Raw genomic sequence first — 12,963 nt, 5'->3', positions numbered from 1 at the left:
CTTCTCTCCTCCAGAACTGGGTACCATCCGCACATTGAACCGCATATAATCCGCTTGTACAAATGTACAGACACGGATTCTATGCGTCTCAATGCAAATCAATGGCGGCGCTTCCGCTGCGCTTCCGCAAAATTAATGAACATGCTGCGGATTTATTTGCGCTGCAGAAACGCTGCGGAAAAATCCGCAGCATGTGCATTGACATTGTGGAATGCCATTGGGGACCATGGGGTGCAGATTACCATGCGTTTTTTATGCGTTTCCGCTGCGGAAATTCCGCAGCATAAACGCATGAAAAACGCATCGTGTGCACGCAGCCTTACATTAAATAAAAAGGAATAAAGAAAAAAATACTAAACCTGATGTCATGAAAATGGCTCCGAGCTTAGCAAAGGGAGCTGCTCCGATTGGGAAACAGGCAAAACCAACAGCAAACTGTGCCTCCCAAGTACTGACAATGATCCAAACCCAGATTCTGCTTTTTATCAGCTCTAAGTTACGCCCACAGACCTTCCCTTGATGATTTCACGTGCGGCTGTTTGTGGGATGTTCTCAACCCTTCAGGATTTTAGGAGGTCCCCAACTTAGAAGATATCTTTGTCTCTGAAGGTCCCAGGCATTAGATATTGAAGTCATATTTTCGATTGTAATTTTACCTTTACATAGAGACCAAATATGACCTGGGTTGCATGGTCTATTGGACCGATATTAAATTGGAGGAGTTCTAGTTGCCTACAGTAATGTGAGTGACTGTGTCACATCCGTCCCTTGGCTACGACAAAAATCTATATCGCATAATTATCAGATCAATGCAAACCCCAATAATCCTATCTGAACGCTGGCCCCAGTCGACAGATTCTTTCATGAAGAAGGAAGCTCATCCTGGGGAACACAGTTCTCCTCCTTGGACCAAAGGACCCCCTGCTTCTTGAATATATAAATATTAGAATCCTTTTTTGCTTCTTAGATAATATCCTGTTTTATTACCTGTCCCCAGCAAGAGGTCTTCTGCTTCAAAGGTTGCTTTAATTAGTTTCTCTGTTCCTAGGTTTGATTAAGCCCACTTCGAAAGGAGGCTGGATCCTCCAGTTATAGGTAAAATTCCCACTTCCCCATATGTTCAATATGGGACACTGATGTGATATTAGCCATATCTTTTGGTGTAGGACGGACATTGATGCGATATTAGCCGTATCTTTTGGCGCAGGACGGACACTGATGCGATATTTACCGTATCTTTTGGTGTAGGACGGACATTGATGCGATATTAGCCGTATCTTTTGGCGCAGGACGGACACTGATGTGATATTGGCCGTATCTTTTGGTGCAGGACGGACACTGATATGATATTGGCCATATCTTTTGGCGAAGGGCGGACACTGATGCGATATTTGCCGTATCTTTTGGTGCAGGACGGACACTGATGTGATATTGGCCGTATCTTTTGGCGCAGGACGGACACTGATGCGATATTTGCCATATCTTTTGGTGTAGGACGGAAACTGATGCGATATTGGCCGTATCTTTTGGTGTAGGACGGACACTGATGTGATATTGGCAGTATCTTTTGGCGCTGGACGGACACTGATATGATATTGGCCATATCTTTTGGCGAAGGGCGGACACTGATGCAATATTTGCCGTATCTTTTGGTGCAGGACGGACACTGAGGTGATATTGGCCATATCTTTTGGCGCAGGACGGACACTGATGCAATATTTGCCGTATCTTTTGGTGTAGGACGGAAACTGATGCAATATTGGCCGTATCTTTTGGTGTAGGACGTACACTGATGTGATATTGGCAGTATCTTTTGGCGCTGGACGGACACGGATGTGATATTGGCCGTATCTTTTGGCGCAGGACGGAAACTGATGCGATATTGGCCGTATCTTTTTGCGCAGGACGGACACTGATATGATATTGGAAGTATCTTTTGGCGCAGGACGGACACTGATGCGATATTTGCCGTATCTTTTGGCGCTGGACGGACACTGATGTGATATTGGCCGTATCTTTTGGCGCAGGACGGACACTGATGTGATATTGGCCGTATCTTTTGGCGCAGGACGGACACTGATGCGATATTTGCCGTATCTTTTGGCGCAGGACGGACACTGATGTGATATTGGCCGTATCTTTTGGCGCAGGACGGACACTGATGCGATATTGGCCATATCTTTTGGCGCAGGACAGAAACTGATGCTAAATTGGCCGTATCTTTTGGCGCTGGACGGACACTGATGTGATATTGGCCGTATCTTTTGGCGCTGGACGGACACTGATGTGATATTGGCCGTATCTATTGGTGCAGGACGGAAACTGATGCGATATTGGCCGTATCTTTTGGCTCTGGATGGACACTGATGTGATATTGGCCGTATCTTTTGATGCAGGACGGAAACTGATGCGATATTGACCGTATCTTTTGGCACAGGACGGACACTGATGTGATACTGGCTGTATCTTTTGCCGCAGGACGGACACTGTTGTGATATTGACCGTATCTTTTGGTGTAGGACGGACACTGATGTGATATTGACCGTATCTTTTGGTGTAGGACGTACACTGATGTGATATTGACCGTATCTTTTGGTGTAGGACGGACACTGATGTGATATTGACCGTATCTTTGGGTGTAGGACGCACACTGATGTGATATTGACAGTATCTTTTGGTGTAGGACGTACACTGATGTGATATTGATCGTATCTTTTGGTGTAGGACGTACACTGATGTGATATTGATCGTATCTTTTGGTGTAGGATGTACACTGATGTGATATTGACCGTATCTTTTGGTGTAGGACGTACACTGATGTGATATTGACCATATCTTTTGGCGCAGGACGGACACTGATGTGATATTTGCTGTATCTTTTGGCGCAGGTCGGACACTGATGTGATATTGGCCGTATCTTTTGGTGTAGGACGTACACTGATGTGATATTGGCCATATCTTTTGGTGTAGGACGTACACTGATGTGATATTGGCCGTATCTTTTGGCGCTGGACGGACACTGATGTGATATTGACCGTATCTTTTGGCGCAGGACGGACACTGATGTGATATTGGCCGTATCTTTTGGCTCTGGACGGATACTGATGTGATATTGGCCATATCTTTTGGTGTAGGACGTACACTGGTACGATATTGACCGTATCTTTTGGCACAGGACGGACACTGATGTGATATTGACCGTATCTTTTGGTGTAGGACGTACACTGATGTGATATTGACCGTATCTTTGGGTGTAGGACGTACACTGATGTGATATTGGCCGTATCTTTTGGTGTAGGACGTACACTGGTATGATATTGACCGTATCTTTTGGCGCAGGACGGACACTGATGTGATATTGACCGTATCTTTTGGTGTAGGACGGACACTGATGTGATATTGACCGTATCTTTTGGTGTAGGACGTACACTGATGTGATATTGACCGTATCTTTTGGCGCAGGATGGACACTGATGTGATATTGACCGTATCTTTTGGCGCAGGACGGACACTGATGTGATATTGGCCGTATCTTTTGGTGTAGGACGGACACTGATGTGATATTGGCCGTATCTTTTGGCGCAGGACCGACACTTTCATCATCAGTTGCTTATGAACAGGAGAAATTCTAGATGAGGATAATTCGGCATCTCCATGAATTGATCCTTTCATAGTTTCCTCTCTCACATGATTTTTTTCTCTACAGAAAACTTTAGATTGAAGTCTTCTCTTTATCTGAGCACAGAGCCGCGGCTGCTGACACCGGACACTGCGCCGCTCATTTTCCTGCCAGAAAGCGCTTTAGTAAAATCTCCAATAATTATGAGGCCACATATCTCGCTGACAGCTTGTGTCGGCAGCTCGGAGGAGCAGGATGACTGGAGCTTTGTGATCTGTCCAGGAAATCTCCTCGCTCCCTCCACTCTTCTCCGATCATCCAGCTGCTCCTGAAGGGGCGAAGTGCAGACATAGAATGTGGGTGACTTCCCAATCCACACAACAATATTGTAAATTAGGGGACACCCATCACCTCCGGTACCTGGATGGTATCTGTGGCCGAGGTCACATGATGGCTGGTTTGATTATCAATTAATGTAAGTCGGCCGCACTTGGGATGCAGACGTTGCTGTCACCCATCTGTGGGCAGCAACAGTGTCCATAGAGAATGGAGGACAATATATCTGCACCGGGGCACAAGTAGGGCCTTCTGCATAGCCTGAGGGGATCCCTGAGCCCCCAAACCCAGCCTTATCCCAGGCCCTGCACCATCACTGACTGCGCCCCGGGTGACATTGTGATATATCAGGAAAGCACAATATCTGGGCAGCTGCAAGACAGAAATATAACAATCAGCTGTAATAACTCACCACTCCACAGGGGGCGACGTGCAGAGACACAGAGAAGACTCCGGATGACAAGCTCTTCGCCAGAATGTACTGACATGAGGCCCCAAAAGTGTATTTACGGCCATCAAATGTCTCAACGTGAAAGTCCCCAGTGACCGAGCACTCCGCTGCAAAGAGAACCGAGGAGGAAGGATCAGTGACAGCTCCGGCCATGTGCAGTAGAGGATGGGAGTAATAGTAACTATTGTCATGTACAGAGAAGATTGGGAGTAGTGGCAGCTTTCCTCATGTACAGTGGCTTGTGAAAGTATTCACCCCCTCGGCATTTATTGTGTTTTCTACCTCACAACCTGGAATTTCACTGTTTTTTGAGGGTTTGCATCAGTTCATGTACAGAACATGCCGACAACTGTGAACATTTGGTTTTCTTTTTATTGTGAAGCAAACAACAAATAGGACAAAATAACTGAAAACTTCAGTGTGTATAACTATTCACCCCCTAAAGTCAGTACTTTGTTGAGTCTCCTTTTGCGACAAATACAGCTGCAGTCACTTTAGATAAGTGTCTATGAGTTTTCCACATCTCTATCACAATCTCAAATCACTGACAGACTGAAACAGGTTTTGCTCCAGAATATCTCTGTATTCCCCACCATCCAACTTCCCCACGAGTCGGACCATTTTCCCTGTACCTGCTGCTAAAAACATCCCCACAACATGATGCTGCTGCCACCACCATGTTTCACTGTGAGGATGGTGTTCATGGGGTGATGAGCTGTGTTGGTTTGGCTCCACACATAGCATTTACCTTGGTGACCAAAAGGTTCAATTTTGCTCTCATCTGGCCACAGCACTTTCCTCTATACATTTGTGGAGTCTCCCACATGTCTTTTGGTAAACTCAAAACGACCCTTACAATTTTTGTTTGTAAGTTATGGCTTTTATCTGCCCACTCTTCCATAAAGGCCACCTCTATGGAGTGTACGGCTTATTGTGGTCGTATGCACAGATACTTCAGTCTCTGCTTGGGAACTCTGCAGCTCCTTCAGGATTACCTTTGGTTTTTGTGCTGCCTCTCTGATTAATGCCCTCCTTGCCCGGGCTGAGAGTTTTGATGGACGCCTTCTCATGGCATGTTTGTTATGATTCTACGTTATTTACATTTGATGATAATGAATTTGATGGTGCTCCAGGGAATCATCAGAGATTGGGAGATTTTTTATAACCCAACCCTCACTTGAACTTCTCAACAACTATGTCTGACTTGCTTGGAGATCTCCTTGGTCTTCATGGTGTTTGGAGATCTCCTTGGTCTTCCTGGTTTTGTTTAGAGATCTCCTTGGTCTTCCTGGTGTTGTTTAGAGATCTCCTTGGTCTTCCTAGTGTTGTTTGGAGATCTCCTTGGTCTTCATGATGTTGTTTGGAGATTTACTTGGTCTTCCTGGTGTTTGGAGATCTCCTTGGTCTTCCTGGTGTTGTTTGGAGATCCCCTTGGTCTTCATGGTGTGGTTTGGAGATCTCCTTGGTCTTCATGGTGTTGTTTGGAGATCTCCTTGGTCTTCATGGTGTTGTTTGGAGATCTCCTTGGTCTTCATGGTGTGGTTTGGAGATCTCCTTGGTCTTCATGGTGCTGTTTGGAGATCTCCTTGGTCTTCATGGTGTTGTTTGGAGATCTCCTTGGTCGTCATGGTGTTGTTTGGAGATCTCCTTGGTCTTCATGGTGTTGTTTAGAGATCTCCTTGGTCTTCCTAGTGTTGTTTCGAGATCTCCTTGGTCTTCATGATGTTGTTTGGAGATTTCCTTGGTCTTCCTGGTGTTGTTTGGAGATCTCCTTGGTCTTCATGGTGTGGTTTGGAGATCTCCTTGGTATTCATTGTGTTGTTTGTAGATCTCCTTGGTCTTCATGGTGTTGTTTGGAGATCTCCTTGGTCTTCATGGTGTTGTTTGGAGATCCCCTTGGTCTTCGTGGTGTTGTTTGGAGATCCCCTTGGTCTTCATGGTGTGGTTTGGAGATCTCCTTGGTCTTCATGGTGTTGTTTGGAGATCTCCTTGGTCTTCATGCTGTTGTTTGGAGATCTCCTTGGTCTTCATGGTGTTGTTTGGAGATCTCCTTGGTCTTCATGGTGTTTGGTCAGTAGTGCCTTTTGTTAATGGTGTTGCAGCCTCTGTGGCCTTTCAGAGAAGGTAAATTGTCTATACTGACAGACGTGTGACACTTAGACCTCACACAGGGGGACGTCCTGTCGCTAAGCATGGGACTTAAGAAGGGAATTGCTTGCACCAGAAATGTTTAGGAGCTTCATAGCAAAAGGGGTGAATACATATGCACGTGACAATTTTTAGTTATTTGATCCCATAAATTGAATATTATGCCTATACAGTGCCTACAAGTAGTATTCAACCCCCTGCAGATTTAGCTGGTTTGATAAGATGCAAATAAGTTAGAGCCTTCAAACTGCAAACGAGAGTAGGTTTTATGAACAGAAGCATAAATCTTACAAACCAAAAAGTTATGTTGCTCAGTTGAATTTTATTAAATTTTAAACATAAAAGTGTGGGTCAATTATTATACAACCCCTATGTTTAATATTTTGTGGAATAACCCTTGTTTGCAATTACAGCTAATAATTGTCTTTTATAAGACCTGATCAGGCCGACACAGGTCTGTGGAGTTATCTTGGCCCACTCCTCCATGCAGATCTTCTCCAAGTTATCTAGGTTCTTTGGGTGTCTCATGTGGACTTTATTCTTGAGCTCCTTCCACAAGTTTTCAATTGGGTTAAGGTCAGGAGACTGACTAGGCCACTCGAACACCTTGACTTTTTCCCTATTGAACCAGGCCTTGGTTTTCTTGGCTGTGTGCTTTGGGTCGTTGTCTTGTTGGAAGATGAAATTACGACCCATCTTAAGATCCTTGATGGAGGAGCGGAGGTTCTTGGCCAAAATCTCCAGGTAGGCCGTGCTATCCATCTTCCCATGGATGTGGACCAGATGGCCAGGCCCCTTGGCAGAGAAACAGCCCCACAGCATGATGCTGCCACCACCATGCTTGACTGTAGGGATGGTATTCTTGGGGTCGTATGCAGTGCCATCCAGTCTCCAAACGTCACGTGTGTGGTTGGCACCAAAGATCTCGATCTTGGTCTCATCAGACCATAGAACCTTGAACCAGTCTGTCTCAGAGTCCTCCAAGTGATCATGAGCAAACTGTAGACGAGCCTTGACATGACGCTTTGAAAGTAAAGGTACCTTACGGGCTCGTCTGGAACGGAGACCATTGCGGTGGAGTACGTTACTTATGGTATTGACTGAAACCAATGTCCCCACTGCCATGAGATCTTCCCGGAGCTCCTTCCTTGTTGTCCTTGGGTTAGCCTTGACTCTTCGGACAAGCCTGGCCTCGGCACGGGAGGACACTTTCAAAGGCTGTCCTGGCCGTGGAAGGCTAACAGTAGTTCCATAAGCCTTCCACTTACGGATGATGCTCCCAACAGTGGAGACAGGTAGGCCCAACTCCTTGGAAAGGGTTTTGTACCCCTTGCCAGCCTTGTGACCCTCCACGATCTTGTCTCTGATGACCTTGGAATGCTCCTTTGTCTTTCCCATGTTGACCATGTCTGAGTGCTGTTCACAAGTTTGGGGAGGGTCTTAAATAGTCAGAAAAGGCTGGCAAAAGAGATCTTTAATCCACACATGTGAAGCTCATTATTCTTGGTGCCTGAACTACTTCTTAATACTTTAGGGGGACCAAACAGAATTCTTGTGGTTTGAGGGGTTGAATAATAAATGACACTCTGAATTAACTTTTTACGTTTAAAAAAAAAAAAAAAAAAAAAGTTGCTGCAGTGCATTTCCCACTTCCAAGCTGATCTACAGTACAAATGTCACAATGCCAAGTTAATTCCGCATGTGTCAACCAGCTAAATCTGCAGGGGGTTGAATACTACTTGTAGGCACTGTATGTTTCACTTCACCAACTTAGACTGTTTGGTGCTGATGCATCTCACACAAAACTACAAAATATTTACACACAGGTTGTAATGTAACAAAACAGGGAAAAAGCCGAGGGATGGAAACATTAGCAAGCCACTGTACAGAGGAGGATGAGAGTAGTGGCAGCTCCCACCTTGTGCAGCAGAGGATGGGAGTAGGAGTCACTGTCATCATGTGCAGCAGAGGATGGGAGTAGTTGCAGCTCTCCTCTTGAACATTGGAGGTGACAGGTGAAAAAAGGTGAAGATTTTATGTTAAGCCAGAAATAAACTGTGAACACCAGGAGCCTCAGTCCTTGCTACGCCGGGGGTTCCTGGGTTCCTCTGTACTCACCGGGGCAGATCACGTCTGTGCAAACCCACCGCCCTCCAGAGCAAGTGCTGCGGAAAGAACAAAAGACATCAGAGCAAACCAGCCACAGGTTCAACAGTCACTCACTGACCGGGGCGTTCAGTACCCATCATACCATACATCTGCCCACCCCATCATCCATAACCCTGCCCCATCATCCATAACCCTGCCCATCATACATAACCCTGCCCATCATACATCTGCCCATCATATCATACATAACCCTGCCCATCATACATAACCCTGCCCATCATATCATACATAACCCTGCCCCATCACACATCTGCCCATCATATCATACATAACCATACTCCCCATCTTGTACCTTCCCAGTAGTCATTCCAGTCTCCATCCCATCTACTCATTAGTCCGATCATTCCTATCCTCCAGCCCAGCAGGATACACAGGAGGGGAAAAAACTCACCAGTTGTTACACTGATCCTGCACCATGGTGCCAGCTTCATGGGAGACACCATGGAAATCACAGGGACATTCAGTGGGATGAACACAGGTTCCATTTTCTAGAATCATCCCTGTAAATGGAATCACAATGTAAGATCAGATTCTATTGTAGGACTCATCGAGAGAACTAACGCAATGCACATGTCCTGTCCACCCATACATGCTCTCAGCTGAACCAAGACTGCTCTGTCCTCTACCAGACACCTCTCTTCCACTGTCCTCCTCCTGCAGGTTCCACTGTTTCCTGCAGGTGACTACGGTGGGTGTGGACCCATGTGCCTTGGGCCGGGCTTACCCTGGAGGGGCATGACTAAGTGACTACCTGGCTTAAACTAGAGCCTCCGATGGTGAGGATAGGCTTGGGCCGCAGGTTGTCATCAGGTACCACTCCAGGGCAGTCCCCGGACCGGCAGCAGCTGACCCCCGGGTCAAATCAAGAATACGGTGCACAAGAGGGAGAAGAAAGCAAAGTAGTCAGATAGTCCCGAGATCGGGGCAGGCAGCACGGGTCCACAATACAAAGCCAGGGTCAGGAGCAGAGAGGTCATCCAGAACGAGTAAATGAGCCGGGTTGCTAACAGGAGAGACAAGACAAAATATCACTTAAACTGGAGACTCCGGCTGGCAGGAACAGGGAACCAAAGTTCAGGCAGGAAAAAGGGGGAGGAGCTGCCTAATATATCTCCTGCTGACAGGAAATAGGCTGGGGAAACCTACAGGATCTGTCTGGTCTCCCTATAGCCAGGTGGAGACAGCAGGAAGATGCAGCAGAGCTGGGAGAGCAGTGTGAGGTAACTCAGCAAGGCGGCCTGACACAAAGAGGGGCAGAGCAGCGAACGCAGTGAGTAGCACGGCGCTGAGAATGTGAGCAAGTTACCACTGTGACACTTCAGATTCCTCTATCCTCCTAATCCTCCAGACCACTTTATTCTTTTCCTCCTGCAGACTCTTCTGGCCACCTCCTCCAGACTTCTCTGTACCTCTCCTCCCTTCAGACCCTTCTGGCCTTCTCGTTCTCCAGGTCACACTGATCTCCCCCAACCTCCCTCCAGATGACTCTGTCCTTCTCCCAACTCTCTATAGACACCTAGCCCTGTTCATCCTCCAGACTGCTCTGTCCTCCTGCAGACTCCTGAATCCTCACCCTGTGCCAGAGCCCTTTGTCCTCCTTCTTCTTCAGACTCCTCTGTCCTTATCCCCCAGACTTCTGTCCTTTTCCTCCAGACTCCTACCCTTTTCCTCCCGAATTCTCTGTCCTTCTCCCTCGTCCAGACTCCTCTATCATTCAACCTCGTCGCTCCAGGCCACTCTGTCCCCATTCTCCCTCCAGACTCCATTGTCCACTTCCTTCATCCTCCTTCTAGGCCACTCAGTCTCTATCCTCCTTCCAGAACAATATATCCCCATCCTCCTTCCAGAACAATATATCCCCATACTTCTTCCAGAATAATATTTCCCCATTCCTCCTTCCAGAACAATATATCCTCATTCCTCCTTCCTGATTCTTCTGTCCTCATCCTCCAGACTACTGCCTTCTTCCTTCTCCTCCACCTTCTTCTTCTCCTGCAGAATCCTTTGTACTCTTCCAGATTCCTCTTTTCCCCTCATCAGTCCTTCTCCCTTGTTCCTTCAGAACCTTTGAATTCCTTCCTCATCCTCCCATCCTTTCTCCTCCTCCTCCTTCCATCCTTTCTCCTCCTCCTCCTCCCGTCCTTTCTCCTCCTCCCGTCCTTTCTCCTCCTCCTCCCGTCCTTTCTCCTCCTCCTCCCGTCCTTTCTCCTCCTCCTCCCGTCCTTTCTCCTCCTCCTCCCGTCCTTTCTCCTCCTCCTCCCGTCCTTTCTCCTCCTCCTCCCGTCCTTTCTCCTCCTCCTCCCGTCCTTTCTCCTCCTCCTCCCGTCCTTTCTCCTCCTCCTCCCGTCCTTTCTCCTCCTCCTCCCTTCCTTTCTCCTCCTCCCGTCCTTTCTCCTCCTCCTCCCGTCCTTTCTCCTCCTCCCGTCCTTTCTCCTCCTCCCGTCCTTTCTCCTCCTCCTCCTCCTGTCCTTTCTCCTCCTCCTCCTTTCCTTTCTCCTCCTCCTCCTTTCCTTTCTCCTCCTCCTCCTTTCCTTTCTCCCCCTCCTCTTCCTGTTATTTCTTCTCCAGAATCTCCTCCTCCTGTCCTTTCTCCTCCTCCTCACTCCTCCAGAATCCTCCAGAATCCTGCAGACTCCTATGTCCTCGTCGCTTCACACAACTGTGTCCCAATCCACCCTCCAGAACATTCTGTCCTAATCAAACCTCCAGACCACTCTATTCCAATCCACCCTCCAGACTCCTTTATTCTCCTCCTCCAGAATCCTCTGTCCTCCTCTTTGAGACTTCTCTCTTCTTTCTTCACTTCCTCCAGACCCCTTTGTCCTCCTCCTCCAGACCCCTCTGTCCTCTTCCTTCGGGGCCCCCCCATACAGGCTCATCTGTCATACTCGTTTAGATCCATCAGTCAGCCACCTCCTCCATACTCCTTTGTCCTCCTCTTCCAGAACCATCTGTCTCCTAACCTCCCTACAGACTCCTTTGTCCACCTCCTCCTACTACAGATTCCTCTGTACTCCTCCAGAGTCTTGTGTATTCCTACATCTCCTACCAAATCTGTTCTTTCGACACTCAATACTTTTATCTTCGGTGCTTCAAAATTGTTTTTGGCTCTCCAAACTTTTCTTTCCGCCTCTGTGTGACATGCAGAAGTAGTGTTGTTGCTTCAAAAGCATCCCGCAACTATAAGAGCTAACACAGTCACAAGAGACAGGAAGTGTTGTGCTTCAGAAGCATCCAGCAACTAGAGGGGTTAACACAGTCACAGGAGAAAGGGAGTGTTTAGCAGAGCCTCAGGGGGATTGTGGGGAATTTGCTTATTAGTCTGTCTGGAGCCTAAGAGAAAGGTGGTGTGTGATCTGTATCTCACAGAAGGCAAGTGAACAGAATTCAGCTCAGGAGGGAAGCTAAACTCGGGTCAGATAGACTTCCTGAACTAACAGAGCAGAGTATTATCAGGCAGGAAGACAAGGACTGGAAGGAATCATGTCACAGGGATCATTTCCCTCATCAAACCCTCCCCACTCCATCTTCATTGTGTCCTTGTAAAGGAAAAACCTGTGGTTGTGTATGCATAGAAGTGTGCTGCAAAGAGGTCTAATCTGTGCTGAATTATGCTACTGAAGAGACTGACATTACTGTGCCTGTTTTAAAAGACTATACTGTGGTGAAGCCTGTTGCTTCAAAGAATTAAATGGTACTGGCCGTACTTGATTAAACTCCAATGTTCAACTGTTTATGAAGACTCTTGTCAGTTGTCAGCAATTGAATCTATCGTGTGCCTGAGAGAAGAAACAGCGTATGGTCGCCCTGGGTAATGGTTCCCCCAGGATTCCAACGAATTCATGTAACCTGTCTCGCCCCTATCTGAACTTAGCAGCATGCGTGTAACATTGGTGGCCCATACGGGGAATCCTGAGCGGGAATTAGGGTGTAGAGGGAGAAGAGGAAAAGTGTCTGGAAAAACACAGCAGCACAGCACCTCAACTCAACTCTACTACACCAGTTAAAAGGGACCAGCCCTAAAGAGAAACTCGCTAGCAGAAATGGACGTGGAAATACAAATGGACAGAACTAGTGAGCTGCTTCTTCAGTTAACCTGTGAAGAATTGAGAACAGTAGCAGAACACATAAAGATATCAGAAGAACAGATTTCTAAAACACAGAACCGCAGGCAACTGTTAGCTGCCATTAATGCAAAAATGGATGAGCTGGGGAAGAAAGAAGCTGAAAATGTCATGGG

The 12,963-nt window shown here is 47.1% G+C and overlaps 1 protein-coding gene across 1 annotated transcript in view; it reads right to left on the bottom strand.

Moving 5' to 3' along the window:
* The window catches only part of OTOG (otogelin), a 650,929-nt gene that overhangs the window by 581,082 nt on the left and 56,884 nt on the right, over window positions 1–12,963 (bottom strand). Inside the window, exons 10-12 of the mRNA XM_073657941.1 lie at window positions 9,115–9,223; window positions 8,673–8,719; window positions 4,368–4,513 (exon numbers count right to left, since the gene is read on the bottom strand). Of these exons, the coding sequence (XP_073514042.1) occupies window positions 4,368–4,513; window positions 8,673–8,719; window positions 9,115–9,223 (302 nt within the window). The remainder of the gene's footprint in view (window positions 1–4,367; window positions 4,514–8,672; window positions 8,720–9,114; window positions 9,224–12,963) is intronic.

This window comes from Phyllobates terribilis, unplaced genomic scaffold (assembly GCF_046119375.1).
Source record: "Phyllobates terribilis strain yellow unplaced genomic scaffold, ASM4611937v1 Scaffold_13__5_contigs__length_258822181, whole genome shotgun sequence".
Classification (NCBI taxonomy): Eukaryota; Metazoa; Chordata; class Amphibia; order Anura; family Dendrobatidae; genus Phyllobates; species Phyllobates terribilis.
The sequence above is the reverse complement of the archived record's forward strand: the minus strand, read 5'-3'. Positions and strand labels throughout refer to the sequence as shown.